This window comes from Cnephaeus nilssonii (genome assembly GCF_951640355.1).
Source record: "Cnephaeus nilssonii genome assembly, chromosome: 11".
Classification (NCBI taxonomy): Eukaryota; Metazoa; Chordata; class Mammalia; order Chiroptera; family Vespertilionidae; genus Cnephaeus; species Cnephaeus nilssonii.
The window spans coordinates 41,795,916-41,822,843 of NC_137082.1; the positions used below are offsets into that span (position 1 = coordinate 41,795,916).

Consider the following 26,928-nt stretch of genomic DNA (forward strand, 5'->3'; position numbering starts at 1 on the left):
GGCATTCTTCTAGCCCATACCAAGATTTTTCTTTATAAGTCACTTCTCTTTGGTGTTCAGGGTGAGCTGTAGTTGATCAGTTTTGCTCTCCTTATGTATAGACAGGACAGCAGCAAAGAATGAGATTGAAAAACATTGTCATCTGAACTCTCCTGATTTCTTTACTCTTTGTGTCTCATCTTTGGTTGGGCTATTTAGAAACCTATACACTTTTTATTTTTAAAAAAAGAAAGCACATGGATACTTTAGTTTTCTTTTTGAAATCATAGAAAATGTAGACCACTTAATTTCTGGGAATTTTTCTCTAATTTAGAAGTCACTGGTTTAGGAGGAAACAATTGTGTTTTTCTTCCTGTTTGTGTTGGGTCTCTCTTTTCTAAGTGTTTCTGACTTAGAAATCTCACTGGAAAAGAGGGGGAGACATCAGCTGAACTTGGCCTGAAATGAAATAACATCTGAGGGGTGTGAAGTGTTTGCTTGAACAATGATTTATGCTTTATATCTGAATTTTTGCTTGGCAGTGATAGAAATCTTTCTTCCCCTTAGTATTTGGCTTACATGTCTTATTCTAAATCTATTTATTATTAATTAGAACAAAACTTAAAGCCCAGGACACAGTCAACTGAAGTTTTCCTTTGGGTTTTGCTGTCATTTCCCACCCTTACTACTCATACATATGAATACACTATATGATTAACACGTGATTTTTTTTCTGTTTCTTTACTGTCTCATTTGATGGTGATTCATAAACTGTTAGTTTCACCAGTTAGTATATGTCTGTATGTTGCCAAAGCCTGAAATAAACTGGAATGTAGGACACACCTTTATGTTAATGAGCCAGGTTACTTTCAAAAAAGTATTTCTAATGTGAAATATCTTATTAAAGAATAACTCAGTTTTGATGAGTATATTGTTTACATGCATGTGAGTTAGAGTACGCCAATCAAATAGAAAAGGAAACAAATAACTATAAGAGGGAATTTAAATAACATGTGATATTGCCTTTTTTTTCAATGTCTCTGAGGGCAAGATGAATTTTAAATCCCATGACAATTTGAGTAAGATGATGGTGAAGTTGAGAAGAGAAAAAACAGAAATATTTAATTAGGCAGGAGAAAAGGAAGGACGTGATTCTCACATACCTTTTTCTTAAAAAGGTTTGTTGTTGTTTTTTTTTTGCGGGGGGAGTCTTTATTGCAACTAAATGGTATTTAACCCTTTGCACTCGCTTGCTTTTTTCTAGATTCCTTTATTTTAATGCTAACCGTGTCGAGTCACACTCGACATCCGAGTGCAAAAGGTTAAAACAACACGGTTAGGACATTTTCTTGTCACTGGAGAATATAACGGAAAGAGACAAGATGAAGGCAGGAACAGAATGATAGACATTTGCTAGTTGAGGAGCATAAAAAATTTATTCTAAAGTGGGTTGTTGGTGGGTCTGGTGATGGTGGGGAGCCCTCTATACTTATTGATAACATCATAGAGGCAGTTAATAAAACTGAGGTTTTTGTGGTTATTACCATTGTGTTCGAGTGGGAGGGTTGTTTTGATTTATTTTTTAATCTCATTCCAGGTGATGTTTATTTCATCAGTCAGTATTTCTTAGGGCTTTTCCAAATCAATTTTCAGGTGAAGTCATGTACATATCATTTCTTTCACCTTGGCAGAAATCTGTTCCTTCTTGTGGGTTCCCTCCTTTGCAATTTGAGTTAATGATGATTTAATGTGCTAGCAACGTAGAGGATTTCCTATTCTCCAGGTTGGCTTGAAGCGAGCCTCCTAATCTCTCAGCTTGGATCCCAGAGGCTTTTGAGGTCATTCACCTGCAGGGTGATGGCAGAAGCACGTGCTCTCAGGTGTTTACGGAATCTGTCTCAGCTATGCTCTCAGTGGCTCAGAATTCCACAGAGGGTCACCTGGCACACCTTCACTTACAGTAAATATTTGTGCTCTCTCCATGCTTGGCCTGGTTTTCTTGGTACCCAGGTCGGCAGGAGCACATGTAGGTAGGCAGCTTCCCCATGTGATCTTGCCCACTGGCCAGGACTTGTGGGTCAGGCCTGGGTGAGACCGCCAGCTACCCTCCTGAAATCAAAGGGGGCTTTGTTTCTGACCCATCTAAAGGCCCGAGGTCTAGATCTTATAGAAAATCCCTCCTGCCCTGCTGTTGTCACCAAAACTGGATGAGCCAAAATAATCACGAGATCTTGAACCATGAGCTGTACTCTCTCAGCTGAGACATATGTGAGCTATTTATTCATCTTAGAAGTAGTTACTGGAAGAAAGGTTAAAATACCAGCTCCTGATTGACATCATCGCTGGAAACAAAGGATTGCTTTCTTCTCTTAGAGAAAGGAATTTTCTGTGGAAATTTTTGGAACAGCACATGATACGTGTGACATATCATCAATTCCCAGGGGTAGTTAACAGTGTCACTTCAGACTAAGTGGAAACACAGAGACCATAGATTTCAGTGGGGTCACTGGAGTTTAACAGAAATACATAAAGAGCACCGCTTCAGTGATGTAAGCAGTTGTGCTCACCTCATTATTACTCATCAGTCCTGGGCAAGAGGATCACATGGAATTATAAGCCACCTCTGACTCAGGTTAGTGACTGGAAACCCCACCACTGAGGGCATTTGGTCATGTGTTCTGAGCAGAGGTCATGTGGAGTCCTGGGGCTGCGATCTTCAGGAACATTAGCCCACACAGGTGTGCAAACCTTCAGCCCCGTTCACAGGGTCAGTGAGTTTATTTTGGCCAAGATCTGCCATGCTAAGTAGATGCGCTTGAGCCTCAAGAAAGTCTCTAGTTTCGTTAAAGGAAGTTGGAGTACATTCTACTTTTCTTTCGTACCCTGTTGTGACGAGGTCTTCAGAGGCATCATTTTATGTAGGCTCATCAGTGAGTGATCTCTGAAAGAGATTTGTTCTTTGACACTCTCTGGTATTACATTCATGTGACTATTTAGTTTAACTCATTGACAAGGCTTGTTCATTACTTTAAAATAACTTGTCTTCCCACTATCCTTTTAATCCATTCGTTACCAAATAGTTATTAAATATCTTTGTGCTAGACACTTACGCTTGACACTTTTCATTGAGCTAAAATTTTTTTAAGTGTGACTTGTTCCTTCTCTTATTCTTGTTTTTACTTGATTAGTTTAAATTTTTTAAAAAGTCCTTACCTGAGGTCTTGTCTTTTTCATTGATTTTTAGAGAGAGAGAAGAAGAGAGAAAGAGGAGAGAGAAACTTTGATCCATTGCCTCTTGTATGCACCCCGACTAGGTATCGAACTTGCAACCTAAGTATGTGCCCTGACTGGGAATTGAACCCACAACTTTTTGGTGCAGGGAACAATGTTCCAACCAACTGAGCCTCCTCGCCAGGGCTGATTGATTTAATTTTCAGTATAGACTTTAACAGCTCTGAAGCATTGGGCTGAGTGAGGATGGCAATCAAAGACAATTAAGAATTGATTTGTAAGAATTTTGCTCCTTTTGTTAGCTGGTTTAAAAAATTAATCTTCTCTTCAACTCTTTGTTTTTTAATGGGAGGCCACACATCAAGGTTGAGTGGTTTTCTTTGTGTGCATGTGCACCAGTGGAACTCTATTTTTGAAGAAAATAAAGAATTTAACAGCTAGAAAGGATTATAAGCTGAAAGATATTCATGTCAGGGAGCAAGAGAGAGTGAGAATGGAAGATGAAATGGCCCTCATCACGCCACCTGCATAGAACTGCAGATCCCAAGAGATCAGGCATCATCCTACTGCAGGGATATTGCCATTAAAATTCGATTTGGACCATGACATGGGACAGAAAGCTTTGATGACAAAGCCAGCATCTTAGTTTAGCAATAATTGGTTAGGGGTATGACCCACAAACTGAGCAGCGAGATTCAGCAGTTGTATGTGGTACAAACCCTACCCCTCCCTGTGCAGGGAGGGCCCCAGCATCTTCACCTGCATGCAGGCTAATCCTAGGTGTTACCCTTGTCATCATTAAATTGCCCCTGTGTTGTGCTAGCAATATCTGCATTTGGCTCTGCTTTTTTTGTTTTTGTTAGGGGAGGGGAGAAGTGTGGACAGAGAACAAAATAAAAAGCAGTTTGCAATCTCCCAAATTGAGAGTGCACCAGTTAGAGGCAAAGTGACCTCCCAACCTTAAGGGGAAACTAATTTACTCAACAGATATGCACTGAGCACCTCAGGGGCCACTCTCGTGCTGTAGGTGCTAGGAAGGCTAGTATAAACAGAAGAGGCCAAGTGTCCATCAGTGTCCGGCTGGAGGGCTGCACAGCCATCTGAGGCCACCTGCCTCTGTACCTGCAGGGAGCTTCAGCCCAGTGGAGAAGACTGTCAATAACCAAGAGAACAGATGCTGTCATTGGAGGTAGTGTGAGGGACTATAAAGTAACAAAAATCAGGAGACAGGAATAACAGTTACATGGCGGACACCTTTTCTTCTTCTGCATGGCAGCCCCTGACATTTTTTTGTTAGTATGGAAGTTGTAGCCAACAATAGGATTGTGGTTAGAAAACTTGCTTTAAAAATAATTTTAATATCCTCCTCATAGAAAATTATAAATTATTGTACCTAGAAGGGTAAATGGTCATGGATCTTAGAGCAAAATGAAAACATATCCTGGAAAAAAATATTTTTACTCATTAAACATGTCTTAAGTATCATATTTAGAAAACTAGGGTCATTGGCATTGGTGCAGTAGCCTCAAACGAATGAATTATTCTGCCCTGTAAGAGGCATGGTGGCCCAGCCAGTGTGGCTCAGTGGTTGAGTGTCGAACCAGGCATTCAAGGTTCAATTCCCAGTCAGGGCACATGCACTGGTTGCAGGCTTGATCCCTAGCAGGGGTGTGCAGGAGGCAGCCAATCAGTGATTCTCTCTCATTATTGATGTTTCTATCTCTCCCTCTCCCTTCCTCTCTGAAATGAAGGAAATACACACACACACACACACACACACACACACACACACACACACACACACATATATATATATATATATATATATATATATATATATATATATATATATGTTGTGGTGGCCGAGATAGAGAAATGGTTGAGCTTGTGAAATACAAGTTTTGCCATTTGCCAAATGGAATTATGTTAGGTTCCGTGACCTCCAATATTTGAGCTCTCATATGTCTTTTTTCCCCAAGTCAAGATTTATTATAGCAGCCATGGAATCAAAAGCTTATAAATTATTACTGTTTTGAAACTAGTATAAGATAAATAATGAGTGGCAGGGGTGAATGGGAACACATGCAAAACAGGGCATTTATGAGATGTAGTCCATATGTACATCCTGAACTCGTAACCCAGCATTGATGAGAACGAGCTAATTTGTCCTGAGTTTCTCAGGTCACAGGGCCAACAGTTCCTAGGGGCAGGGGACGGCCTTGGGATGTGTTGTGGTCTAATGTCACTACCAAGGACAACAGAAGCTCACCAGCTGCTGAGGTATAGGGTACTCCTCCTCACCATTGGATGAGGTTAGCTGATTGAGATCGTGACATCTGATAATTTCCAGGTGTGGGTGGCAGAACCACAAAACACACCTGTGTATGTCTTACTGCATGCACCGTGCATGCCCTCAATTATGTTGCTATCCCACTCTTAATTGAGTAAATCAAGGCTAACATAAAAGAAGAAAAAAATCCTATCTTTGTCAAATGTGCAACTGTTATATTCTTGTGAAGGCTCTTCCCCTCCAATTGATGATTTCCCATTACCTTCAAGTTGTTCAAAATCACTGTTTCGGAGAGGTCCCTGGACCATCCTCTTCTAGAATCTCTGTCCACCTCCTAACATCAGTCTCTTTGCTAGCAGTGTTTTTCTCTCTGTAGTATTTGTCATGTTCTAACACACTTATACTAATTTGTTCTGTGTTGTTTGCCACCTGTCTCCCTTTGTTTAGAGTGTCAACTCCACAAGGGTAGGGAGTTTTCAATGTTTTTTCCCTGTTGTATTTCAGGTGCCTAGACCAGTGCCTGAGACATATAGTAGGTGCTCAGTGAATATTAGTTGAATGAAGCAGTGGGAGAGCAAGACAGGCACCCGAGCCTTGGAGGGTCTACTGAAGGGAGCCTCCGCGTGGTCTTCAGGATCCTGACTTGCTCAGGTGGAGGCTGAGGTTGCTTCTGAGTTGTCATTCCTTTTCAGCAAGTTGTCTGTAGGTCGCCTGGTCCCATCTTTATGCCTTCCGTAGGATGGGATTGGCTGGGTGGCTCTCACCACTTTGAGATGAAAGTCTACTTGCTCGACTGTTTTCCATGCTTTTCTGAGTCGGAGTTGAGCCCCTGGTTTCTGTTGGTCCACAGGGAAAGGGCTCTGTGAGACTCCCTGCAAGATATTCATCGACCCGGCAAATGTATTACCCACTGTGGGCTTTTCCTACCTAATTGCCATGCTAGTTTTCAGCATTCAGCATGCTGCCATTACATGCTCTCTGTGGATTGATTTAGCCTTAATCCTTGATTAATGGCCTTTTGTTCAAATGCCCACAGAGCAGATTATCCTTCACTTTCAGCTTATGCTCCAATCCTGTTGGCTTTCTTTGTTTCAGTCTGGATGTGAGAAAAATAACCAAAAAATCATAAGTGAAGCTCCTATTTCTAGCCAATTTACTCCTATCTTAGCAGGGCTGTAGTTGAGAAGATGAGAGGTGGCCATTGCTCAGAATGTATGTTCCATGATATGGACAATGACATTTCCCAGTATCGGTCCACTGCACAACTTGAGATTGGCCCTAGCCACCTCTTCCCCAGACCCCATATACCTGGCCTGCCCTTGGGCCGTCACAATACCCTATAAAGCAATTACTTGGTGCAGACCTACTGTGTGACTGGACTGTCATATACACAAATAACCAAGACATGGCTCTGTTTGCAATAAGCTTCCAGACTGGTAGCAGAAATACACACAGAAGTAAACAATCACTGTACTGATAGACTTCTGCCAACAGGAGTGGGGTTTGGGGGTTAGGAAGTCTTGTCAGAGACAGAGTTCGTTGCAAAGGTTATGTGCAGGAAAGGTGGGTGCAGGGCATTTTCAGCAGAGGAAAAAGCATGGTGTGCTCAGAGAAGTAAAAGTCCCCTTTAGCTTAATGTGTATGGCACATGGAAGGTGACATTGTAGGGGCAGGTAGGGGCCAGAGCCAGGCAGACTGTGTATGTCACAATAGCCTGGACTTTATCTTTGAGGTTACAAGAACCAACTCAGAGTGGGTGATTCCCACGTGGTTGGTTTGGGTGATTGGGTTAATATTTGGCAGTATTAACAAGATGTGGATTAGAGGAGGCTGGAGCTTGTGGCACAATTTATCCATGAGGTGCTTATTCATCAAGGTCGGGGTGGCCAGGGGTTGCTTACCTGGTGCTCAAGCCTGAGGACCTCAAAAGTATAGACCATACAATACATGGAGTATAAATCTAATTGGCAGTTAATAAGTGGTATTTGCCTGGAACACATTGTTGCCCCCACACAAGCCATTTCTTGGATTCAGATCATGTGTGTCTGAGTCAGGTTGTTCAGTTATAAGGAGGCAAGCTGTAGGCAGGCATGCTCTCTGAATGTTAATTGTTGAGGTCTCAGATTGCTTTTTCAGTATAGTAACTGAATATTATACCTGCAGAATGGGGACATGCACTTGCATGTTCACCTTGCTTGGGATAATCTAAACCATTTACTCCCCTAATGACCCAGTGAAGAGAGAGATCATGTCTCACTTTGTGGTACCACCTGCTACATCCACAAGTGGCATATATTTGTGGCACGTAATTATGATCACTTGTTTAATAGTATCTCAATCCATGTCAGCTGCACACAAAAAATCGAGGTTAATTGCAACTAGTGTTTTTTCAATCATCTGCTTGTCTGAAGGACTATTGAAGAGTTTGTTAGGTGTGTGAAAATTCACATCTATATTGAGGCTTATGCACCTTTCTTTCTTTTTTTTTTTTTGAAAGGAAGCCTTTCCAGGGTTGGGAAAAAATCAATAACACTACAAAGGCATGAAAAAATGACACTGAGAACTTATGCAACTGGAATGAAAATTCATAATCCTATATAACAAAAGCCTAATATGCAAATCAACTGAACAGTGGAACGACAGGTTGCTGTGATGCTCACTGACCCCAGGGGACAGACACTCAACACAGGAGCTGTCCCCAGCCCGCAGGCCCCAGGCCAGCCAGCAGGGCCCCCCAATCGCCCCACCGGTCACCCCACAGATCGGCCCTCATTGCCAGCCAGGCCTAGGGACCCTACCCGTGCACAAATTTTGTGCACTGGTCCTCTAGTAGTGTATAAAATGCAAGTGATCCATTTATTATTATGAACTTCCTTTCTGGTTTATAAGTGATTATCAACAGTCTAATCAGGGTTTCTGAAATTATTTTGTTATCTTCTCCCTAAGTTAGTTCTCAAATGTTAATATTTCTTGTGTCCTTTTTATTTGCATATTAAGTTTCTCACACAAGAGTATGTCAATTCCATTGGTCAGTTATTAAGAGTTTTGCCTTTAGTTAATCAAAAGTGACTCATAATGGTCCTGGCCCAGTGGCTCAGTTGGTTGGATCGTTGTCCCATGCACCAAAAGGTTGTAGGTTCGATCCTCAGTGGGGGTGCATATGGGAGGCAGCTGATGGATGTTTCTCTCTTAAATTGATGTTTCTCTCTTTCTATCTCCCTTCCTCTCTCTCCAAAATCAATGAAAACATTGCCTCAAGTGCGGATTTAAAAAACAAAAGTTGCGTGGCTCAGTGGTTGCCCTAGTAGAGGGTGTGCAGGAGGCAGCCAATGGATGATTCTCTCTCATCATTGATATTTCTATCTCTCTTTCCTTCTCCCTACCTCTCTGAAATCAATAAAAATATTTTTGAAAAGTGGTTCTGATATTAGTTTTTGGTGTCAGGTACTATTGTTGAAATGGGGTTCACTGTGAACTCCCCATTTTGTTTTATTGAATATATTTGAATTTATAACTCAGGACACTCTAGGCCAGTGATGGGCAACCTTTTGAGCTTGGTGTGTCAAACTTCGCCAAAAAACTGAGCATAACTCGGGTAGTGTGTCACTTTGAGGAAAAAACATTATTTCGCAAATGTTTCATCTTCAGGAGCAGCAAATGTTTCATCCTCAGCATGTGGCCGCCTCAGTGGCCGCGTGTCATCAGAAATGGCTACACGTGTCAGTGCTGACACATGTGTCATAGGTTCGCCATCACTGCTCTAGGAAATGATCCTGTGGTTCCCAGAGTATGGAGAAGCAAAGAAAGTGAAGCAAGTTTAAGAAAATGAAATTAATGTGGAAAATACTTTCTGTATCTAATTGATCATTATCAGGTAGATGATAGACTGAAAATTCTATATTTTAACAAATTGGGCAACACAAAGTTTCCAGATGTGTGGCCCAGGGAAGAAGTTGCCCTATCCCAGTGATAGGCAGGAAGTCAAGCAATCAAGACATGTTATTGAGGACTCATTCTGTGCCAGCTTCTATGGAAAACACAGACCTGCCTAGGGCATGACTAGTGGCCTTTACGTGACTTGCAGCTAGTTTAAGAGAATAAGATCTATACACTCGAAAAAAGGCCAGATAATGCAGAAAGGCCCATGAGTCAGTGGCAAAGGAGTAGTCCAAACAGTCATGACTGTAGGAATGCAGAGTGTGGGGAGGCTGATTATTACAGGGTGGTTTGTTCTGGGCAGAGGAGGGGGGAGGCTGGCTGCCTGGAGCCTAGAAGGGTCTAGGATTTCCAGAGTCAGGAGGGGAGAGAACAAAGAATCGCCAATAAGTGAGTATGCACCCAGGGTAAGTGGGGTAGTAGATTGGCGTATTTGGGGAACCAAACAAATGTGGCTGCTATTGACAAGTGATTTAATTGGATTCTGTACTTCTTGTCTAATAGAAAGTTTTAAGCATACAGCAGCAGTAAAGCAGGGAACTGGGTTCTGTTTAAGTGTAATAGAGACCTGAGCCATAGTTCTTATGGCTAAGGTGCACTTTATCCAATGGAAATTCCTTCTCTTAATGGATCCCTGTGCTCTCACCCTGTGATTAACACTTTCTTCTTCAGTGTCGAAGGGACAAGGAGAAACTCATATATTCATAAAACAGAATCATCTAAACAGTTGCATAACCTTAATGCTCTGACACATGCCTTTAGAAGGTGGGCAGGAACAATGCCCTCTAATAAATAGAACCTACCTTAGGCTGTCTTGAGAAGCCCTTAGATAGCCAGTCGCATCTAACATGGTAACTTAAGGGTGGATATTTTAAAAATCTAAACACAAGGAAAAAAATCTCCAGTGTGCATCCAGCTTTGGGGACATGATAGGGAACTACAATGTTTGCACTTGGTTGATTTTAGAGCAGGTCAGCCAAGATCTTTTGGGGGAAAGGGGGTTAATCCTCACCTCCTCACCTGAGGATATTTTTCCCCATTGAAATTTTTTTTTTTTGAGAGAGAGAGGGAGGGGCGGGGGAAAGACAGAGAGAAAAACATTGATGTGAGAGAGACACATCAATTGGTTACCTCTTGCACGCACCCCGACTGGGGCCAGGGATTGAACCTGCAACCGAGGTGCATGCCCTTGCCTGGAATTGAACCTGGAACACTTCAATCTGAGGGCTGACACTCTATCCACAGAGCCAAAACTAGCTAGGGCTCAACCAAGATTTTTAACACTGCTCAAGGTTTCCTTTCTCCTCGACAGTGTATGTGTCCAGGAAATCCAATGTGAGTGTCTGCATGATTGAGGAAATGCATGCCTGATGACACTCCTTTCAATAGCATTGGGGGGCGGGGAGCATTGTCATAATCTGGCCCTTCTTATATTGATTCTAGTTTTCCCTCCCTGTGATAATCTAGTGAAGTTTAACTGTTTTTTCCTCTTTTAAAATTCAGTTTTAAAAAAGTCTTGTGGTGCTACAGAACAGAATTCAGCATAATGGGAAGGTCAAGTGTCCGGTGGTTTGTTTGCACATTTAAAAGTCTTGAAGATAAAACTTGAAAAAAATTATTTTCTGAGAGTTAAGAGGATACTTGGTTTCCCTGAGGAATTCTAGGATTTCACCGGCGGTTCTTTGTGTTTTTGAGAGCAGTCTAAATGTGACCGGCAGGGTAGCATGAGGAATAAGGGCTATTGTGCAACTTAGTATGAGTCCACAATCCCTTAACTGCAGTTGGAAAAATCAGAGACCCTGGAAACTGAAAACATTTTTGTAGGTTTGTAGAAAACCTCATATCAACACCTGATCTGAAGGGACTCGACAGAATTCCTGATTTTAGGTAGAACACTTAATGTACATACACGTTGTAGCGCACATGTTAACATTTGAGTATGGGTCCCGCCCCACGCCTCTCCTGGGAATGTTGCATAATCATTGGAATAGTCAGACCATCTTTCTACAATGAGAAAAAAGAGTCCTGTAACATATTTGGCCGGAGGGCTCCTGATAAGGACTGGTTTTAACAGAGTGCTAGTTTCTGAGGGCTGCTCTGATAAAGTACCACTAACTGGGTTTGGGGGTTGTAAAACACAGAAATGTATTGTCTCATAGTTCTGGAGGCTGGACGTCTGAAATCAAGATGTCAGCGAGGCCATGCTCTCTCTGAGGGCTCTGGGGGAAAACTCCTGTATTGCCTCTTCCTTTTCTGGTGATTGCTGCGATTCTTAGCATCTTTTGGCTTGTGGGCGCATCTGCCCAATCACATGGCCCCTTCTCGCTCTGTCTTCACATCATCTTCCTGTGTGCATGTGTATTCCTGTGCCCAAATCTCTCCTCTTATAAGGATACAGCCACATTGGGTTAGGGCTCACTCTAATGACCTCATTTTAATTTGATGACCCCTATAAAGACACCATTTCCTTATAGGTCACCTTCTGAGATACTGGGGCCTATGACTTCAGTATATGTTTTTTCTGAGGGAATGATTTAGCCCATATCACAGGGAATGGTCCCAGATGAGCTCCTCTGTGTATTTTTTGTGTGTGTGTGTGTGTTCAGGGCAGGGCCACTTCTGAGGCCTGCACCCTCCTGGCTTCCCTGGTGCCCTGGCGGCTACATCATTGAATGGGTCTCACTCTTCACTCTGTGGAGTTGTCACATGTCACATTAATCCCATGGGAGGGAGGAGTCCTTTCCCCTCAGAGAATCGCACCTGTAAGAAGACAGATTCTTGCACTGAGAACTGGACTGGGGTTAGCTCCTGAGGTCCCTCTGGCACCACTGCCATTCCCACCCCTGAAAAGTCTAAAATGTTCCAACATATGTTAAAGGGAGGATTGTATAGAAAGTGCTTATTAGTGGGTTCTTGACACATAATAAATGCTCTGGGGCAGAGAGGTTGATATTTTTATGTGCAGAGGAAATGTCTGGCAGTACCCTCTTCTCTCCACCACTCCCCTGTATGCCCTGAAAATTGTCCCGATGAGGCCTGCACTCAGCATAGTTGTTGTTTAGTATCCTGCATGGTGTCACCCTCTGCTAGACCTTTGTCCCTGAGCACCCAGCATGCAGAGGCCTCAACAGGGTGCATCTCTGTGATGCTGGGGGCACTGTCTACCTCCATGAGCCGTCTTCAGTCCTCACATCCTGGAGCCGGCAGCGAGGCTGAGATGACATGCACCTGTGCTCCAGGAACCGGCGGCTCTTCCTGAGTTACACATTTGTGCCTCCCTGTTTAGTTAATAAAGGCTGAGTTCCCTGAGTAGTTCTCTACCTTAGAATTTGCCCTCTTTCCTAGTTCAGCACAGGTCGGTGTCAATTCCACTGTGGTGTCAAGTTCAAAGTCCCTCTGCTTGGCCAGCGGTATTTCTTTCTGTCATAGGGCATGGGTGGGATTAGCCAAGGAATGGACTTCAGGGTTATAGGAGAGTGATGACTTTGAAAGTCTGTTCCCGCACTTGGGGATTTTGGTGCCATTCTGTCTGTATGCCTGTTTTTTAAGGCAATTGACTTTATAAATTGGGGGTGGAGGGAGCTAATTTATAAACAATGAAATGTAGTTAGGCGATTAAGAATGCATCTTTGAGTTTTTGTTTTGTGAACTTCGTGCTAGGTTGACTTTTGAAGCGTGAGGGAGTGGATAGGTGAGCAGGAGTCGGTATCCACCAGAGTCAGGTCAGAACAAACCAGCCGACCAGCTGCCTCGGAATTTCCCCCTTACCCTGTTTCCTTTAAAACGGAGTTCCTAACAGGCTCTTATTATTATAGGGTCCTTGTAACGTTACTCCCACTAGACAATAGTGTTTTAAGTAGACAAGAACTGGCTTGCCTTAACTCTCTTCCTTCCCTTCACCCCCATCAAAATAAACAGAAAGTGGTGCTAACAGGTAAGTTACAGGTAGGCTTGTAGGTTGCCCTTCCTATGACCCCAGTAAACATGGGCAATGTCAAGCAGCCAGAGTGAACCCACCAGGCAAGGCAAAGCCCCTGGCCTCCCGCAGACATGAAACTGTGCCCTCCTTCCACCCTCTCAGGAGTGATTGGCTAAGTGGGGGCAGAAGGGCTGAATGAATGAGCTTATTGTACTGGATCCTGGAAAAAGAGGAAAAGATGGAGTCCTAGTGGTTCCCAAAGTGAGGTGTCCAGATGAACAAATTGTTACAAATGCAGATTAGTGGCTCCTACCTCAGATCTGAATGGGAAACTCTGGGGTTGGGGTTTAGTAATCTGTGTTTTAACCTTGCTCAATAGTAGAAAATTTAGAGGAAAAAATACCACAAAGAAGAAAATAAACATAATTTATAAACTTATCTAGAAAGAACAGCTATTAACTTTAGTTATGTTTTTCTCAATTGCTTTCATATATTATAGAGTTAGTCACATTTTTTAGATCCTGCTTATTTCTGAATGTTATACCATGACTAGAGGCCCGATGCATGAAAATTCATGCACTGGAGGGGGGTGTCCCTCAGCCCGGCCTGCCCCCTTAAACAGTCCGGGAGCCCTCAGGGGCGGGAGGTGACCCGGTGATCAGGGGAAGGCAACGCCCCATCACACCTCTGCTGCTGCCACTGCCGGCAGTGCAAGCTTCGGCCAGCCCTGGTTACCTGGGCCTCGAGCGGCCCTGGTTACCTGAGCCTTGGCCAGCCCTGGTTACCTGAGCCTCGGGCGTCCCTGATCCGAGGCTTGCCTACACCTTGAGCTGGCCCTGGGCAGCTGGGCAGCCGCCATCTGAGGCTTGCCTGTGCTTCGGGCTGGCCCTGGGTGGCTGGGGGGCTGAGGGGGCTGGGGGACTCTAGAGGCAGGTGCGCGGGAGTGGCTGGATTACCTGGGGGTGGGCCCGGCCGTGCTGCGTGCCTGCTGCCCTGGTGGGGCTGAGGGGACTGGGCACCGCCATCTTGTGGCTGTGGGTGCCACCATCTTTGAAGGTGTGGCAGTCAATTAGCATATTCCCTTATTGGCTATGGGCACTGCCATCTTTGTGGTGATGTGATGGTCAATTTGCATATCCCTTCTTTATTAGATAGGATTACTTTTCCCACTTAAAAATATTCTTTGAAAATATGATTTTAAGGTTTTATGATATTCTAGCCCATGATTATACTATGATTTATTTAACCACTTCTCTATTGGTCTAAAGTAGGGGTGGGGAATGTCTGGCCAGCAGGCCGTATCATTTGGTCTGGCCCTGCCAAGACAACCACAGGTGGGACTCAAAATTAATAAATCTAGGAACTTTTTTCATAGCAACATAATTTTAAGTTGGTAATTTTGTATGGCCCATAAATGATTTTATAAATATCCAAATGGCCCTTGGCAGAAAAAAGGTTACCCACCCCTGGCCTAGATTTGTTGATCAAAGGCAACAACACTATGAATGTTTTTTATACATCCTGCCATCTGACTTTCCAGAAAACATAATAATTTATTTCAAGTAGTAGAGTATTAAAATGTCTGCCTCTCTTTAGAAAGTGATAACTTTTTTGTGTCTTTGATAATGTTAGATGAAAACTTCAGTTTTAGTATGATTGCATATATACATGTGTTTTATTTCTTCTCTCATACTATCTAGGTAGTTTTTTTCCTTATTTTGTGTTATTTCTTTATCAGTAATTTGTGTAACACTGGCTATCATAGTAAAAGTGGAAAAGAATGAGGAAATCTACAAAACAGGTTTTTCAATAAAATTTTCTGGGTTAGTGAAGTCTCAGTGTGTCAAATACATCAAGTAGTCAAAATAAATTTGATCTCTGGTGCTATGTAACATTTTACATTACCAGTGAGGTAATGAGTAAAGACACAGTCGTTGTACAGGCTGTCCCTATTGAGCAACTGCATTTACAAGAAGGAATTATTGCTTCTTTCAGATTATGGTTGTTTCCTTAAAAAGAAAAAAAATGGTTGAAAAATGAAGCCCTATATTGTTGTTCTTGTGATATCCAAGTATCTTGGAAGGACACCTTTAGAGCTTATGGTAAAGGCAGTGTCCTTCCAACGTGGCTGCAGTCTAAACTTAATCCACCTTGAATGCTTTGCCCAGTGGAGGCAACTCTGCCTTCCTCCCCCTTCTCTCCTCCTCACTGTCCTGCCTTCTTCAAAATATGTGGATCTCAGCAAACACTATTTAGTCTGATAACAATGAGTGAATAATCATTGCAAAAGGACTAGCCTTGACACATTCTGGTTTGTTATGGAACACTTCAGTGAGTCAGATGGAAAGGGTCAAGTATCACCCCATTAACAATGCATCAAGACCGACTGTCTTTGTTCAGTGTGTCCCAGGAGAGTGAGCAGTGGGCAGCTCCAGAAAGGATCTCACTCCACCTCCATCATCACCATTAAGCATGTTGCTTAATGGTGATGATGGAGGTGGAGTGAGATCCCTCTCTGAATTCTTTAAACCTAGTTGAACATAGTGACAGGAGAAGATCTGACGTTGGGTGGTGGGCACACGGTGTAATATATAGGTCTTATAACATAGAAACTGACACCTGAAACCTGTATATTCATGTTGACCAGTGTCACCCCAATAAATGTAATAAAAAATAAAATAAACCTATTTGGGAATCAGTGCAAGCCTGTAGTCCTTCAGTCTCTATTAGAGTTAACCAGAGAGTCTCAGAGAGGGGAAGCAGAATTCTCAGCTCTGGGCTCTGTGTTGAGAATAATTACAATTCTCTTTTTGCAAAATCAGAATGGACTCTTGACCAAGGTCTTTTGGTGACTTCTCATAAGAAAGCAGGTACTTGTGGCATTTTTGTTGAGCATCTTGGCATCTGTTAAACTTTTTAAGATTTCATTCCAGGTAACAGGACTTGTCTTCTATCCATTGAGTTCATGCAGGTTCTGGAGTGGCTCGTGTGTCCAAGATAAGGTGATGTCACCATTCTCTTTTTTTCCCTCTCAGAAGTAATCTTTTGTGTACAGATGAGGTTTCTTGTTTGTGAGTGGGCAGCTTGAATCTCCCAGGTATTTTTTCCTCTGGACTTTATATACTTAGTGAAAACTACGCAGGAACCTAAGATCCTTCAGGTCTTGGTTTGTGGTTTTTCACTCCCAACCTAGACATCGAGATTTGGAGGCCAATTCTAACTTTGAGACTTAGGGTTTAAATAACACTAAATCATTAAGATTCTCTGATGCCAGAGCATTAGTGTTAGGCCCTTGCAGACTTATCTACAAACACATCACCACAGACATGGAACAAGAGATCCCAGAGCCCATTATGTGAAGTCCTAATTGATCTAGAAAGCTCTGTAAAAGGACTTTAGTTATAAAAGTGAGGCTGTAAGCAATGCCTTGGAATTCACAGTCTGCCAGAATGATAAGGGCTGCTTTGTCTGTGGTGCACCCTGCTCTTCTATGGGTGATGTTGCCTGTGTAGTAAGAGTATGAAGCACTAGTACCATTTCATAGCTTGAGACTGCACATAGTTATCCAGACCCAAGAGCTGGAGGTTGGTGTGGGCTCCAACCTCTCCTCCTAACCTACTCACCATGCTTATTTGCCTACCCACTTCTTTTGAGTACATCTTTGGGTGTGCTCCCAGTTCTTTTTTCTTGATCCTCACTGCCTCTGTTGAAATCTTTCTCACTCTTTGGTGCAAAAGTCTTCCCACTGGTCTCCCTGCCCACTGCTTCATCTCCCAGTAACCAGGCTGATCATGAATTTTCCTATTTCAACAACCGCATTATGGTGATGATGGTAGTGGCAACTGTGGCTAACATTTATTGAGTGCTCACTACATGTCAGACAGTATTATAATTTTAGTCTTCCTATTAGCCTCCTTAGAAAGGATGTACTGCTAATATCCCCATTATGTAGATGGTGAAAGTTAGGCCCATGGGGACTTTATAAGTTTTCCAGAGGCATACAGCCATACGCAGGGGGAGCCAGATTGAGCCAGGGACGATGGCCTGCTCTTTAATTGCATACAAGCTCCTTGTGGTTTGAGCTGGGGCTCCGTCTCCAGCTACCTTTTCTCACCAAGTCCTGCAGCCTGCTACTGGGCCTTTGCCTATACTCTTCCCTCTGGAAAACTCTCACCCTGCTCTTAGCCTTCCCGTCTTGGCTTCAGAAACTCCTCTGGCAGGGCGTTGGGGGGGGGGGGGGGGGGCGGGGCGCAGCGCAGATGGCCCAGTGCATGCGAATCACCTAGAAACGCTTGGTAAATGAAGATTTCCAGGTCTCAACCCAAAGATTGTGATCTAGCAGGCCTGGGGTAGAATCAGGTACCTGATGACAGGTGACTCAGGCATGCACAAGGTCAGGAGCCGCAGCAGTGTTGTGTTCCAGGGTACATTCTTGGCTCACTGCCACAATCATTGCTATACTTCTGTGTACCCGATTCACATGGTGGCAGGGACTGTCTTTTATTTTCCACGTTTGTCCCCTTGTCTGGAATATGGCAGGCATTCAGTAAATTGGCTATTGTTTGAATCCAATATCAGTTTGATGTTTTCTTTTAAAGGCTGAAAAGAAAGAATGCGATGTCTAAATAGGTTACTATGCAGAGAAAAACAAAAGGTTTGCAAAATAGAATTTCTCTTCTAATCCACAAAGCATTGAGCTTCTTAGAGAGTAATGTTACTGTTAGCACTGAATTGTATTGGATACCAGCCACGAGGACAGTGCAGCTAGTTGCCAAGAGTGAATTCAGGTGAACTTTGTTGTAAATAAGATGACCAGTTTGATTATCTCCACCCAGATCCCCAGGGGGCTTCCACACAGTATGAGTAATGAGAAAGCAGGGAAAACTTAGTATGCTGGGATTGGCGGCACCCAGTCTGTACTACGAGGTAATGGGTGTCAGATCAAATCAGCAAGCACAGCAGAAGTGAGTGGTTAGAAGGAGTAACAGAGACGCTCAAATGTCTTACAAGAGAAAAAAGACTAGAACCCCAGTTACCATGGGTGTCATCAATAGGGCACATGAACTCTGTATTTAGTGCTGAGCTGGGTGCTAAATTAATACATTATTTTCTCTGATCCTTACAATAACTCTCTGAGTTAGGAGTTGTCATTCCCATTTCATTCAAAGCATTCTGAAGTTACTAGTGATAAAGTGACTGTCTGAAGGTCACTCCGAGGTTGGTGAAGCTGAGAGTTGAGACTCCAGTGGAAATGGTCAGGGTCTTCTTCCTGCCTGCTTCCCATGCCTGCCTATTTTGTTTTGTTTGTTATAAAAGTATTGTGTATTAATGATTAAAAACAACAATCTTACAACAGTGCAAAAGGGAGTCACATGAAAACCAGAGCTCTCTATGCCTATGTCCTGTATCTTCTATACTAATAAAAGAGTAATATGCTAATTAGACCAGGAGACCTTCTGGACATCCTTCTGGACAAAGCCGGGGGCTTGGCAGGCCTGCAAACCGCCCCCAAACGGCCCTCAGCCCCTCGCCCAGGCCAGCCATGCCCCCCAGCGGGTACCCTCACCCCAATGGGGGCATGGCCAGTCTGTAAATGGCCATCAACCCCTTGCCCAGGGCCACCCCACCCCCAGCGGGGACCCTCACCCTGATGGGGGTGTGACCAGCCTGCAAATGGCCCTCAGCCCCTCACCCAGTTTGGCCACGCCCCCCAGTGATGGGGGTGTGACCAGCCTGCAAATGACCCTCAGCCCCTCGCTCAGGCTGGCCCCACCCCCAGCAGAGACCCCCCCCTCACCACGATGGGGGCGTGGTTGGCCTGCAAACTGCCTCAGGCTGGCCCTGCCCCCCAAGGGGACCCCCACCCTGATCCGGGACCCCCTTCAGGGCAGACCAGCCGGCCCCACCCATGCACCAGGCTTCTATCTTCTATACTAATAAAAGGGTAATATGCTAATTAGACCAGGAGACCTTCCAGACGTCCTTCTGGACAAAGCCATGGTGGCGGGACCGAGGCAGAGGCAGTTAGGGGTGATTAGGCTGGCAGGGGAGGGCAGTTGGGGGCAAGCAGGCCGGCAAGGGGGGGGGCAGTTGGGAGCAAGCAGGCCAGTGGGGGGGGCAGTTGGGGCAATCAGGTCAGTGGGGGGGCAGGTGGGGACGAGCAGGCCGGCGGGGGGCGGAGTTGGGGGTGAGCAGGCCAGCAGGGGGGGAAGTTGGGGGCGAGCAGGCTGGCGGGGAGGGGGGGCATTTGGGGGCAATCAGGCCAGTAGGCAGAGTAGTTAGGGGCAATCAGGCAGACAGGCAGGTAAGCGGTTAGGAGCCAGCGGTCCCAGATTGCGAGGGGGATGTCCGACTGTCAGTTTAGGCCTGATCAAGGGGTCCCAGATTGGAGAGGGTGCAGGCCAGGCTGAGGGACACCCCCACCCCCATGCACAAATTTCATGCACTAGGCCACTAGTCTATAATAATAGTTGCTAATGAGCTTCTTATGTGTCTCCCGAAACATTCTGAAGCTTTAGGAGGGGGAAGTCATTGCCAACATAGCTAACCGTTGACCTCAGGACGTGGCTGACCTTTTGCAGCCAAGGTAGGGAATATGTTGAGGATCTGTGAGGTGTAGCTTCAGGGGGCAGCAGGTTCTTCCAGAACTTGGGTCTTTATCAGAGGGCTCATGTGAACTGGTGTGGAAAGTCTCTGGGAACTGAATTCTCCCTTTACCACCCCTGCAGAGTATAGTGTTCAGAAACAAAGGCCATCAGGGCTTAAAACAGCAGCATTTGAGAAGAAGATGGTGGCGAGGCTCACTGACCATTAGACTGCCCCAGACACAAAAACACATCCTTTTGGTTTTGCTTGTTGCTTAGGTGATATGGTTTTCATACCTAATAGGGAAGCTGATGAGAAGCTGATAATATGTGTAGGGAAATATCAGCCCAGTGATAGTCAGGAGTAATCAGTCATACTCAAAACTGTGGCTCTATGTCCTGATGGAGAAAACCTCTAGGTAGAGGGTAGGGTCTTACTCCTTCTTGCTCCTATATCTCTAGGAAGTTCCTTGTTTACCCAGGATGGAGCGGGCTCTAGTTCTTATGAATGATGAGAAACAAGTTCGAATTGTTTTGAGATTCAGTATATTCTTTCTTTCTTTATTTTTATTTTTATTGATTTCAGAGAGGAAGGGAAAGGGAGAGAGAGAGACATCAATGATGAGAGAAAATCATTAATTGGCTGCCTCCTGCACGCCCCCTACTGGGGATTGAGCTTGAAACCTTGGCATGTGCCCTTGACCGAAATCAAACCTGGACTCTTCAGTCTGCAGGCCGACACTCTATCCATTGAGCCAAACCAGCTAGGGCAAGATTCAGTATATTCTAACTAAAAGGGACCATCCAGTTCTATTTGTTTTAAAACTTTTTTTATTAAGTTCTAAAACTCTGTACAAAAAAATTTCTAAAATGGAAGCCAAAAATATAAAACAGATTATGGTGGAATGGTCGCCTGTAGTTATCCTGAGATACTTATGTAGAACTGAGGCTCTGTAGTTTGAAAACCATGATTTAGTCCAAACCCCTTATTTGGAGATATGGAAATGAAGGTTCACTGGGCTAAAGTGACATGTCCAAGGTTACATAGCTAGTTATTTGGAGTGTTGACAAGATGGTAAGTAAGATCTCAAAGTGTGACCTTCCCCAAAGGTAGACACTTAACTCAGGCGTCTAGTTCCTCCTCCTACCACAGATAAGATAAAAAATATATCATAATAGCAGTCTCATCCAAAATGTCTTCCAACGTGGCAGAATTCTAGAAGTCCCTGCCTTTAGACATTCCTTCCAGCCAGCCAGCCCTCTCGGTAGTCAGAGGTAGTGTGTGAGGCAAGGCTGTGTATATGCACTCAGGGAGCCAGATTCTGAAGCAAGCATGCTGTATCCCTCCCTTCCCATCTCCCCTACTTACTGATTAACCTGCTTGATGTCTGTCTCATTTTCTCATCTGAAAATTGTGCCAACTTCATAATCTTTCAGTGAGGATCAAATAAGATACGCATGTAGTACCTTACGTATGGCAGGCGAGGACTGGATCCTTCGTGGTGACTGGGTGCTGGGCTTGTGGTCATGGTGGTGCTGGTGGCAGTTGTGCTGATAGTTGTGGTAGAACTGATTCCTGTTCAGGCTACTCTGACATCTTCCTGCTCATGTTCTAATTCCTGATGTCCTGACCACGTCTCAGCTTTGTGCGCCAGCTTTCACCTTGCTGAAATGGGAAGGTGCAGTCATTTTCACTCAGCTGGGCTAAGTAGGGCTATGCATTGATGTCCATTTATGACCTTTGTTGATTTCACCCTTTTTTGCTCCCTCCACCCCCCCTTTTCCCCAGCTCCCTAGCACTTGTGTGTACTCCTAGCAAAGTCAATACTCGGTAAATATTTGTCCATGTGAATGGTACTGTTGTACCATCACCTGAGACCAGTCTGGGCAGCTCCCACCAGCACCACCCTTGAACTTGCGTCTTCCTGCCCTTTAACCAGCACATCCTATTCCCTGTGTTCCCACCCCTTGAACTTGTATCCCGCTCCCACACCTTGGTCTTTGGTTCTCTCTTCCAAGAGTTTCTTGGTTGATCTTCCATGTAGACACTCCAGTCCATACTTGTACCTGGATGAACACGTCAGGACATGCCCAGGCATGCCGTCCTTGTTACAGCTGAGGCCCACTGTCCCAGACTCTGAGAGCACTCTCAACCCCCAACTGCATGTGGCACTTGCTGTAAACTGTTCAGGGGACACAAAATGAGGTCAATAAATGATTAGTAGAAGAATGTGGATGTTCTATTAAAGGGAATGCTTAGCTCTTATTGCAGTTATATAATAGGCAGCAATCATGATAGCCAAGGGACATGAAAACACAGTCAGCAGAGTTTATAGAGTTCTCTGTCATGTGGGCTTGTGTGTGTTGTGTGTGTGTGTGTGTATATGCGCGTGCACTTGCCTGTGAATGTACCTCCAAGGCATTCTGGGAACTTGTTCTTGAGAAAGAGATATCAGGCCTGGTTACCCCCACCCCGTCTTTTTTATATAGCAATAAAAAAAAAAGTGGTGGCTGGAAATAAAGTGTTAGTTTCTATAGCTTAAAAAAAAATACTCTTTTTAAAAACCTTCTACAACACTGGTTCTCGGTGTGGTTCCTGGATCCAAGAGCATTGGAATCACTGGGAATTTGTCAGAAATACAAATTCTAGGGTCCCACCCCAAATCTACTAGATCTTTAGGGGTCTTTGGGGTTGAGGCTCAGCAATCTGTATTTTAAGTGCCCCCTCTCCCAGGCAGTTCTGATATGCCCAAGTCTAAGAACCACATAGCCACTGACTCCTAAATCATCACCCCCAACAAGACTGACTAGGAAAGTGCTCTTGGGGTCTTTAAACCTGGATTAGATCTATCTCCCGATTCATCTTTATTCTAAGGCTGGAGGTGTCCACGAAAGAAAAAGTAAGATGCCTCTATTAAAGAAGTGACATTCTTGAATCAAGCCTTCCTCTAAACCAGAACCTTTAGAATATAACTGAGCAAATTTTGTTGCTGATTGTTTTTTTAAAGGAGATGTGTTGTAGCTTACATTAAGACGTATTTTATGGATAATAAATACCACAATCAAGGCTATGTATGTTTTTCCCCCACTAACTTTTGATTTTTGTTTTTGGGATATTGAGCATAGTTCTGTTACTTCCAAACTTTACATTTTATCACACCTTTCACTTTCCTTAAAGAATTTCATGGCATATTTGTTAAAGTATTAAATAAAGATCTATATAGTCTTAAGCATTTAACAATATTTTGTAATCTTTGGGAATTTCCTAGAAGTTGCAAAGTAAGTGTTTATAGTCATGGTATAGCCGCTAAAGGATAATTCTCAAATAGGGTAGAAATAATTTATTAGCTGTAGATAATTAGATGAGTGAACATGGGAGCCCTTTCTATGATTTTCAGGGTCTCATATGTGAAATGAGACCCTGGATCACAAATTCTTATGAAGTGATAGTTTGACTAGATTTGAGCTATCCCAGGTTACCCAAACTAGAAAATGTGAGTGGATTTATCACACCCTTAGTAGATAGATAGTTCACATTAAGCAATCCTTTCAGTACACTTCTCATTAAAAGTTTTCAATTTCCCAAGGAACTAATAAAAACTCTGGGATTTGTAGTCAGGAAACCTGAAATTTAATCTAGACTCTACTGAAATCTGTAAAATTCAGGCAAATCTCCCTGACTTTCTGGGCCTCGGTTCTTTGTTTTTGAGTTTTTGTTTCTGTTTTAATTGTAAGATGATAGTTGTTGGTTTAGATCAGGGTGGGGAACCTTTTTTCTGCCAGGAGCCATTTGGATATTTATAACATAATTCGTGGGTCATACAAAATTGTCAACTTAAAAATTAGCCTGCTATATTTGGGCAAACATTTAATTAACTCAGCCCTAATGCCTTGGCAGGGCCAGACCAAATGATTTCAAGGGGCTTGTACAGCCCGAGGGCCAGACGTCAGGTCCCCATCCCTGGTTTAGATGAACAATTTCTTTCACCTTCACTAAAAGAAAAATAATTTTTACATAAATAGTGGAAATCAGGATATACTAGTAAATAAGACATGAACTACATTTTCTAGCTAGATTTTGCTAATCTGAACACATTTTGTATGCTTTTTAATATTTTTTTCTTGAAATCTTTTCAGAATCTGTTTAGGAAAAAAATGATGGCAGTTTAAATATTTTGAGTTAGTAGGGAAGATTATCTTTAAAGTTAGAATCTGAGTTTTGTGATATTTTTGCTTCTAAATAGACATCGACGCTCATTGATAGAAACTTCTCTGTATATTTACTTAGGAGGTATGTTGAAAATGTTATTGCTTAATTTGTGGAAACATAAGCTGGGTTATTAACTGATATTTTCATTTAGGTTTTGGCTAATTTAAATTTTTTAATAATTTTTAAATGGAAAGTTTAATCTGACTAAGCCTGAATATTTTCTTACAGTGATCCATACGTGAAACTTTCATTGTATGTAGCAGATGAGAATAGAGAACTTGCTTTGGTGCAGACAAAAACAATTAAAAAGGTAGGTGTCCTTCCTAATTAAATTTCATTTAAGCCATAATTTAATCCAATTAGATTATGTATTTTGGTTCTGTAGAAGTTTAAATTTTAAGATTAAGATGGAAATATTTTTATTTTAAGCATTTCCCAGTATTAAATCTATAAATTCAGTGTTAATCCGAGATATGTTTCTGGCTTTTAGTTAAATGACTGTACAAAACAGTATTCTTAAGATAAGTATTATTACAAGTAGCAATTTTTTCCCAGGTAAAGAATATAGCAAAACAAGGATTTGTTTTTGTTGGCTTATTATTTTTCATAAAGGAATTTAAAATACATTTAATGAATTAGAATTGCGTGGGGAATTGGTAGGCACAAAGGGGAGATGGTTTATCTTGAAACATGTATTTCCAAAGAAGCAAAATACTTGTTTAGCTACATGAAAACAAATAAAAAACATTAATAATAAAACTATGTTTATATGCCTATGTTTTACTTTTCTAAATTTCACATATATGATTTCATTACGGATATTTTCCTAATTGTATTTTAATTCATTTATCTCCATGGAGTATAATGTAAAATATTTGCTCCATATTTCCGACATTTATTGAAGATGCTTTTTAAAAATCCAAAGTGCTGTTATTCTTCATGCTTCAGTGTTATTTACGCATTACTATTATTTTTTCCTTACTACCTCTGGGTAGTTAGATAACACTGTGATAAGCATTTCCTGGAGAGTGTGATAGCTTTTTAACAAAATGGTAACTCTCCTGCTATTGTGCAGACGCCTGGGCTCCATGACCAGGTCATTTTGTGTAAGGAACTGCAGCTGTAGCGTGCTCTCCACCTGGCATTCGGCCTGGCATTAAAAATGTTTGGATTAGTGGGGAGGATGCCTGCGAAGGACAAGGACGGAGGCCATTGTTTGCTGTGCTAGGCGCTGTCACTGGTTTGGTTATCAGTGTAGAGGGAGGCCCGCCTTGCAGGGAAGGCAAGCCGAAGGCGGAGGGAGCAGAGAACCAGAGCCACCGAGGCGGTGATTTGCGATATTGAAATGTGTTTTCTTCCGAAGGGAGGCCCTCCTCCTCCCTCCGCTCCACGGTAGAGGTGCAGCTGCATGGCTGGGGCTGCTCTGCCGGCTCGGCAGCCAGCCTCCTGGTTAGTATTACTGCGCTGTGTTCGCTGGGGTTTAAGAACTGCTCTCATCCTCTCCGCCTGGCCCGGTGCCGGGTCTTTCGTGCTGTTTTGTGGTCTCACGTTGTTGTTTTCTTCCCTCACCTGTCCTTGGCTTCCTCCCCGCTACGTTTCTATGAAGCTGGTCCCCAGGGCTGCTGCAGCCCCTGGCACGCCTGGGCCTGCCCTGCCTCTCCTCCCTCCTCTCTCCCATCACCATCCTGTCTCCCATAACCATCCCTGCTCCATTCTTAGCTAAAAGTATGAAACCCACTATTTAGGGCTGGATTTATTGTTGAGCTGTGGGTGGGGAAAGTGCTGATTTTTAAAAATGCCAGTTCAATGTTATACAAATTGTTTTTTATTTTTTACGGTGCATTGTGTTGTTGTTATTGTTATTATTATTTGCTTCTTCCTGCACTAGTATGTTAAAGGAAATAGAGTATCTGTAGCCATGGGTGAGGTTGTGAATTCTCAGTCTCAAGTTTTTACATATAATTTTTAAGACATATATTTAAGTGTGTTATGCATGTCCAAAATGCACAAGCATGTATATGTATATGTGTATATATTCTTTCATAGTATCTATTTCATCTTAGTTTCAAAGGATGTTTGGCTCATCTATTGTCTGTGCTTAGGACAAAATATCCTTTCCATGTTCTGTGCGATATATATTTAAATAGATTGATATGGAGATGAATTCAGAGAAAGATTGGAGGATAGGGAGAGGAATATTTTTAAACCTGTTATTTTGGGGGAAAATAATTTACTTTAGGCTTATAACTGGCAGATATTTTTTCTTGTTATATGATTTGATCACCAATATTATTCATAAAGAATGTTCTTCAGATTCGAGTATTTATATAAGTAGTGAGCACTTTCACCTTCCTACCACCTGCTTCACTTCTCTCCAAAATGGATTTGTAGCACGCAGGTTGAGGGAAGTGAACCAAGTTTATCTCCTTTTGGATAGGGTAACTATATCAATTTTAATTTCTTAAAAGATACATTTCTGTCTTCATGATGATGGCTCTTTACAGGTCCCCAGTGTTATTCCTTATGGTTGATAGCTTGCAATTTATGGTTTTTTGTCTATGAATTATCTGTTCCATAAATACTTCCCTTCCCCTTCTAGTTTAGTTTATAGAATAGTCTCAAATAATTGGACTAAATGTTTCTTTTTTGCAATTTTGAGACTTTCTCAGCCCTTTTTTTCAATCAGAAAAATGGTTAAGCAAATATTTGGACTGTGTTGTACTAGTAACTGCTAAAGTTTCTAAGATTGTAAAAGGTATTACAAGATACTTTCTCTTCC

General features: G+C 42.9%; 1 protein-coding gene across 4 annotated transcripts in view; it reads left to right on the plus strand.

Annotated features, from left to right (window-relative positions):
* NEDD4L (NEDD4 like E3 ubiquitin protein ligase) overlaps positions 1 to 26,928 on the plus strand; it is a 310,671-nt gene that overhangs the window by 154,706 nt on the left and 129,037 nt on the right. For 3 of the 4 annotated variants that reach the window (XM_079783553.1, XM_079783552.1, XM_079783555.1), the window contains one exon: positions 24,378 to 24,459. In XM_079783553.1, the coding sequence (XP_079639679.1) occupies positions 24,378 to 24,459 (82 nt within the window). Of the gene's footprint in view, positions 1 to 24,377; positions 24,460 to 24,485; positions 25,599 to 26,928 lie in introns of those variants that run through there. The other variant, XM_079783554.1, reaches the window with a different exon arrangement.